At 36.9% G+C, this 7,500-nt stretch overlaps 2 protein-coding genes across 5 annotated transcripts in view; one reads left to right on the plus strand and one right to left on the minus strand.

The window, feature by feature from the left end:
- LOC122251062 (uncharacterized) overlaps positions 1 to 5,310 on the plus strand; it is a 10,643-nt gene extending 5,333 nt beyond the window's left edge. For 2 of the 3 annotated variants that reach the window (XM_043012778.2, XM_086534302.1), the window contains exons 8-14: positions 1 to 113; positions 668 to 868; positions 2,314 to 2,528; positions 2,989 to 3,024; positions 3,599 to 3,858; positions 4,458 to 4,590; positions 5,134 to 5,310. The exon at positions 1 to 113 is cut by the window's left edge and continues 86 nt beyond it. In XM_043012778.2, the coding sequence (XP_042868712.2) occupies positions 1 to 113; positions 668 to 868; positions 2,314 to 2,528; positions 2,989 to 3,024; positions 3,599 to 3,858; positions 4,458 to 4,590; positions 5,134 to 5,167 (992 nt within the window). In that variant the 3' untranslated portion in view covers positions 5,168 to 5,310. The remainder of the gene's footprint in view (positions 114 to 667; positions 869 to 2,313; positions 2,529 to 2,988; positions 3,025 to 3,598; positions 3,859 to 4,457; positions 4,591 to 5,133) is intronic. The other variant, XM_043012788.2, reaches the window with a different exon arrangement.
- Positions 5,311 to 5,713: 403 nt separating this feature from the next.
- LOC122251070 (dipeptidyl peptidase 1) overlaps positions 5,714 to 7,500 on the minus strand; it is an 11,033-nt gene continuing 9,246 nt past the window's right edge. For both annotated transcript variants that reach the window (XM_043012798.2, XM_086534552.1), the window contains 3 exons: positions 7,496 to 7,500; positions 6,954 to 7,108; positions 5,714 to 6,512 (listed from right to left, as the gene is read on the minus strand). The exon at positions 7,496 to 7,500 is cut by the window's right edge and continues 114 nt beyond it. In XM_043012798.2, coding sequence (XP_042868732.2) covers positions 6,330 to 6,512; positions 6,954 to 7,108; positions 7,496 to 7,500 — 343 coding nt within the window. In that variant the 3' untranslated portion in view covers positions 5,714 to 6,329. The remainder of the gene's footprint in view (positions 6,513 to 6,953; positions 7,109 to 7,495) is intronic.

The following is a 7,500-nucleotide window of genomic DNA, read 5'->3' on the forward strand; positions in this document are numbered from 1 at the left end:
TGAGTGCGTCGCATGTCAGGCTTTATGTCGAGGCTTACCAGGCTGATCAGGCTGCTCAGTCACTGTCTCGAGCTCTCAAGACCCTACAGAACAATATCTTCGCCTCAGCAAAGGTACGTGGTTTATCTCTCCATTCATGTTTTCATTTGTGCTTGTTGTTTTTTTGTTTTTCTTCTTGTTTGTTTATTTCTCTCTCTCTCTCTCTCTCTCTCTCTCATATATTCTCTATCTCTCTCCTCTCCACTCATCTCTCTATACATATCTCTATCTCACATATTTATATATATTTATATATATATACACATATATATACATATATTTATATATATATACACATACATACATACATAAATACATACACACACACACACATGTATATATATATATTTTCTTGTTTTTCTTTTTTTCCCCACATTCATTCATTCCTTTATTTACATTGGTGATGATGCTTGTAATTATAGGTAGCCCAGTGACTTGCATAGACTTTTAGGTGATAGAAGTTGAGGTACAAGGCACTTTTTCCCCTGATTTTAACTAAAATGACACCATAATTTCCCAGATTCTGACTAAAAGAGTTCTCTTGAGGTGATCCCCCTTCCTTCCCCGGCAAACGCCCCCAACCTCACCCAGGAGGAATCATCAAACTGCTATTCCTATTTATCCAAAGCGCACCTACGCCGAAGATGGCATCGCCTCAGCCGTGGTTGAAGTGGTGAAGGAGAACATCAGCGTGGCAGGAGAGAGGGCCGCCCTCAGCGCCGCCGAGCAACTGACATCCTCGCTGCAGGAGAGAGCGGATGCCGCAGCCAGGGCGAGGGATGCACTGAGAACCAAACACGCGCAGATCATCAGCTTCAACAAGGAAGTGGTAGGTTGGGTTGGCTTCCATTACTGAGAGTTCTGTGGTTATGGTGTGATCTTCAGTGAGAGTTTTGTGTGGTTATGGTGTGATCTTCAGTGAGAGTTTTGTGTGGTTATGATGTGATCTTCAGTGAGAGTTCTGTGTGGTTATGATGTGATCTTCACTTAGATTTATAAAGAAATGAATTATGCGATTGATATAGGACAATATAAATTTATGTATTTAGGTAAATAATTACTTTTTTACTTGCACGAGTACCATCAGTGGATCTATAAGTCTTTCAGAATTAGCTCCCATTATTTTCCAGCAAGTTCATTTTAGTAGAAACACTTAAATGAGTTGAGAATATATAGACTGTTCGATTTTTATTTATATGTGTATCCATTTTCAGGCTTTTAGAATTGTTTTATATGTGTTATTTTAGGTTTTTGAAACTATTTGTTGATGGATGTTGGTTTTGCTACATTTATTGTCATATTTGTCTTTAGAGTTTTCTTGTGAAAAATGTTTGCATGTGACACTGTCAACAACAACAACAACAACAAAATCATGTGATATTCATTATGAATAATTCCTTAATTATGAGTTTGTGTATTTCAAGCACTGAGATATCAAATGAGATATGCATATTCGAAATTGGAATTTATTTTATATAGAAATGAATTCAATTTTCTTTAATGTTCTCAAGGAAAGATGTTTGGTTAATTCTTCCCCTACTATGAAGAGAGAGAACGAGGCATTGGCCAGTATAGTCTGTAAAGAAAAGAGTACAATATTTGTTCTTGCTTTTTTCATCTTTCCATTTTCCATTTACATTATTCTTTCACTTTTCATTAAGAAGAAAAAAAGTTTCTCTGCCTCTCAGAACCAGATTGCTAGACAATGCGATCCACTTAAAGGATTGTCTAATCTACATTAGGTTCATGGATATTACCCCTATACTCTCACTAGAGTATAGGGGTAATATAGTGATAATGAACTGTATGCTCAAGGTGTTGCCATGAGAGAGTAGGTTCGAGTCACGGTCAGGGAGGCATTTCCATATTATCATAGAATGCCTCTCTCTCTCTCTCTCTCTCTCTCTCTCTCTCTCTCTCTCTCTCTCTCTCTCTCTCTCTCTCTCTCTCTCTCTCCTCTTTTTTCTCTCTCTCTCTCTCTCTCTCTCTCTCTCTCTCTCTCTCTCTCTCTCTCTCTCTCTCTCTCTCTCTCTCTCTCTCTCTCTCTCTCTCTCTCTCTCTCTCTCTCTCTCTCTCTCTCTCTCTCTCTCTCTCTCTCTCTCTCTCTCTCTCTCTATCTCTATCTCTCTCTCTATCTCTATCTCTCTCTCTCTGGTTTTTCTTAGGAGAGAGTCAGTTCAAGTCATAACCAGGGAGGTATTTACATTTATGTATAAAATCCGTTACTTCGTGATAGCATAATATGCATCCCATCATCTTCTTTCCCCCCTCCAGCAAGATGGCGTGGAGAGCATCCAGTGCCTAGCTGTGTGCGTGGCAGACGGCCTTCAGATCATCAGGGACCGACTGGAGGAGGTCAGATCCACGACGGAAGAGGCCCTGGAACGCATGGCTTACCCGACCCCAGTGTCCGCCAACTCCTTGGCTAGCGAGTGCGAATCATTCATAGCAGCGCCGTTGAATCAGCTCCTCACGACAACCACGGAAGAGTGAGTTGTTAAAGGTTCTGGAATACCTTGTCTCTCTACACTGTATATGTTTTAAGTTATATGTTATATAATAGGGACATATATATATGCTATATTTTATCCAAGAGGTTTGTATTAGCTACATGTTATCCGAAAGGGATAAGTTTAGTTCTCCAGACTCAAATCTTGATGTAAATTCAGACACTCGTTTGAGAATTGTGGACGTGCTAATGATATGAGATGACAAGACTTTCACAGATGACATCATCTTCATTTCATTTTCCAAAATTTTCTAAAATGGTTGTAATTCTCATTACGCTCATAGATATCAACCAAATGGGTAATATTCATGTATTTATTTTTTATTAAGTGCCGCTAGATATGCAGTTTCTTTCTACTGGCAAGATTATTGCATCATTCTGATTTTTTAAAATATGTCTGAAGAAGAAGAAAAAAAAAAAGATTATAATGCAAATTCCAGGATGGATGAAAGTCAGCGGCTGAATGGACACAAAAGGTCAGAACTTTTATCAAAGTCAGACTGTCGTATCTATTTGCTGTGGGTTGTAGTGAGGCAGCCACTGGTTTGGTTAGAGAAATGTATGTATTTTGCATCCAGTTGGCACTGATAAATATCTAATAAGTGCTGAGTAGATGCACTGCATTGTATAATCTGTAAAAAGAAAATCCCCCACATAACTTGTGTATAGCACTTCTTGTAAGCTTGGGTGTAGAAGCAATGTAATCCATTTGAGCGGACGAGGTGTTTTGCCTTCATTGCTGTACAGTTGTATTTTAATTATTTACATATGCAAAAATGGTTATTAGAGGAAATGGGCATCTTGTATTGGAATTATATTGAGAAGAGCTTAGATTTTGCTCAGTTAAAGTAATTATTGGCATTTCATTACAGATTACTGATGCAAGTATAAACGAAATTAAAGAAAGTATATCAATCAGATGTATTATTATTGTTGATTTTCCTAAAGTCAAATTCACTATTTCACTTTTCACTATTCTCTCTTTAATACTTACATACTCCCTCACACTTCCACTCCCTGTGTATCATACATCTCGCTGTTTTTCCCAAGGTTCGGCTTAAAGCAGAAGGCTGAAATGTCAACGACCCCCCTGGTGTGGTACGACCAGGTCGCAGCCCATCCCGGTTGGGAAGCCCAGCGGCAACTGTGCAACGGGATCCTGTCTTGGGACGGGGTGTTCGAGGCGGTGCGCGAGAAACAGGTCCTGACTACCTGCCTGCAGAAGGAGATGGAAAGACTTACCTTCGCTAAGGCAGCTATGCAGGCCACACAGAAGAGTAGGAAGATTCTTTCCAGCCAGGAAATGAAAGGTTCGTAGTTGTTGCACTGGGGCGACTTGCCGTTATTCCCAAGGACGCCTATATCTGCTTTGTCATTGCATTTAGGAAGGCAATGAGAAAAGTATTGGTTGATAATTGTAGTGTCCAAAGAGGAGGATTTCCCCTCTTGTATTAGAGAGTTCCAGAGATATTTTTTGATGTGATAACTTCCATGGATTTCGTAACCCATTTGCGCCGGTTGACTTGCTATCACGTTCGGTGGTTTTTGGGTCAGATGCCGCCAACGAGATATTTAGTCAAGGCTGGTGCGCCGGATGATAGGGCGTACAGCGCTCACTCACGGCTAGTGGGCCTGAGAATCCCGAGGTGTTAAGCTTATGCGTTTGAATACCCCGGCACTCCGACCATTTAGAGTTCAAATAGCCCCGTCGTGAATGGGTTAAAAGTGAAGAATACTCTCATGATATTGAGGGGGGAAAGGGACTGGAATTAAAAGCAAACAACTCTTTAAGTCTTTCACACAGCAAATGTCAAAGAGAAATGCAGAGTAAAGCCCTAGCACATTACTCTTTAGAAATTATTCAATTCAAGAAGTAAAATGTCCATAAACTCACAAAACTTTTTTGCAGAACTGACAGAGAAGGTGGAAGCGAGCGACAGAAGGCTAGAAAAGGACGTAACACGACTGACGACCAGCTGCGAAAAGCAGGTGGACATTGGCATGCATCACGTCGCCAGAGTCAACAAACTCCTGGCCGAATGGTAGGCAGCGTTCCTATTTTTTCTGTTGCTTACAATGATGATATCTTTTAGTGTTTATAATTCTGGTATTTCTGTTGCTTTTTGGGTTTGCAGACTGAGCTTTGATTCTTGTTGTAGGATTGTGCAGGAATAGTCTTACGTATATTTGTATCTATCGGTGCTTTATAAAGATTATGATTTTGAGTAAGATAACTTTATTTCTTTCTTTTGAAAACCAAGTATGTTATTAATTTCTATATAATGTATATATATGTATATATATATATATATATATATATATATATATATATATATATATATATATATATATATGTATATATGTATATATATGCATACATATGTATACATACATACATACATATATTTTTTTCTTTCTTTCTTTCTTTTTTTTCTTTTTCTTCTTACCACCTTCTTCTTCTTGTTCTTCTTCTTTATTTTTCATTTCCTTTCCATACACTTTTTATGACTAATTTATTCACACTAACCAATCGTATGTACGCTAACGACACAACAAACCAAACTTTTCTTTTCTCGTTCCCTCAGGTGGGAGCAGCCATCCAAGGAGATTACTCTCTGATATTGCAGCTTTAGTTATTTTAAGAGAAGATACGTAGCACAGCTGGTGATTGTGCAGTTAGAGGGCCTTTTATATGCTTTCTTGGCAGTAGGTTAATGCGTATGGTTTTAATAATCCTGTAGTAAATGCTTATTATGGGTAATTGTGTTTTTTTTTTTTTACCTTTGTTTTATAATTGTTGTTATTGTTTTTGTTATTGTTATTATCTTTATTATGATTATTGATTGTTTTAATTATTTTTAGAAAATGGAATGAATACATAATCTCTCTCTGTCTCTCTCTGTTTCTCTCTCTGTCTCTTTCTCTCTCTCTTTCCCTCTCTCTTTCTCTCTCATTATTTTATATATCCTGATTCAAATAAAAATAGATTTTGCTCCGCTTGCTATCATTTTTAGAATACTTTGTTATAAATATTTGTATTATTATTTTTATAGTGATATATATATATATATATATCAATTATATATATATATATATATATATATATATATATATATATATATATATATATATATATATAATTATTTGAACAAATAAAAGTATTAGTAATATAAAGTATTTATTTTGAATGCATATAATAGTAGTTATTATAAAAAAGGTATTTGTAAATGTTACATGATGAAAATATTTAAAATGAATAATTATAAGTCGTAGACTACCTCAGTATTAAAGCAAGAAAAATGAATTGAATATTATATCAAGAAGTGAAAGAACAACAACAAAAAACATATATCATAATACATGTAGTAATAAGACTTCCCAATATGTTCCCATTTCCTACTTTTATTGAGTTAATTACACTTTCCAATAAGGAATTATCAAACCACAAAAGTGTCGTGTCTCACTCTGCTTCAAAATCAAAGTCATAACCTGAGTTTTATTTCTTGTACGGTGTTCTTGAATTGCTAAAAACTGGTATTGATTATCCCTTATGATTAGGATGTATTGACCACTAATCCGATTCCGTATGAAACCCATCTTGTACCGGATAGAACCCTCGAGTCTTTCTTGCACATTTCCTCTACTGCTGAAAGCTAGTAGAGCAACATTATCAATATCAACCAGTCATGCCTAGCTGAAGAAACTAGTTGCGACATTTAAATCATTCTCCAGCTCGTCACCCTGAAATATTCGTTGTTTTGTTTTTCCGTTTAGTATAGCCTTATGGGATGGGCACAGCTTCCACAGCCATGGACTCGATGGCACACTCGTCAACGCCGCGGCGGATTCTGAAGTATCCGTCCTCTCCCCACCCCTCACCCCAAGAGTTCTTTACGCTCCAGTACTTTTCTCCGGTCGTCTCGTCCTCTCCATATCCAACGAGTAACACCGCGTGGTTTGTCAGCTGTGGAGATAGAGAGAGAGAGATGGATATTATCCTCTTAAGCTTATTTTCAAACTTACTAATACTATGAAGGATCTAAATATGTGTGTGTGTGTGTGTGTGTGTGTGTGTGCATGTGTGTGAGTGAGAGAGATCAACTAAGAAGAAGACTGAATTATCTACCATACCTTATTTATTATTTTTAAAAATCTGATTTACTATTCTTTTTTTGCGATATTGAATTATTTGAACTGGTTTATACCTGAAGAAACTAGCAGCCCGTGTTTTCTCTCATCTAACTACAAACAATGAAGTTTAAACTTCTTTCATACCTGAATACAGTAAGACTATCATTCTCCTCATTTGAACAATACCAGGGCAGAGTAGTACACAATGTCCAACTTTTTATACCAAAGAATAAGAATCTGGAACCGGTTTTACATCTTGAACGATCTTCCATACCTCAAGGGGGTTAAAGCTGTCCCGAAGACCTGTGTGATGGTAAATGCCACTCTTGTAATGGAGGAAGTCATCGTAAACTTCTAGTCCTACGATAAGAGGTCCTCCTTTAATGAGGGCTATTTTCATCTCCTCTTCGTTGCAAGCTCCGTAGTAACCTGAAAATATGGTGAAAGATATTGATATTATACAGCTATCTTCCCCGTCATGGATCTGAACCTGTGTGATCTTAGTTAATTGAAAGCAACAGAACTAGAGTACTTGTTAATGTTAAAAAAGAATGTCTCACGGCTCTGTATTTGATTAACACTATATGAAATCTGTTTATTTATCTATTTTTATATTGTTTATTTATTATTTTTTTATTATATTTATTTATTTATTTATTTATTATTATTTTTAGCAATCAGGTTCATTATGTGTGTGCTGAAACCAATGGAAAAATCAGCAGTACTCTTCAATACTTATAGTTGGTGATTGTTAACTTAGTCCATCCCCCTTCATTATTAAATGTGGGAATTCCAAGTTCTTTCCTAGTCACTAACCTCCA

This window comes from Penaeus japonicus, unplaced genomic scaffold (assembly GCF_977035675.1).
Source record: "Penaeus japonicus unplaced genomic scaffold, GWHDUDI00000001_assembly GWHDUDI00000041, whole genome shotgun sequence".
Lineage (NCBI taxonomy): Eukaryota > Metazoa > Arthropoda > Malacostraca > Decapoda > Penaeidae > Penaeus > Penaeus japonicus.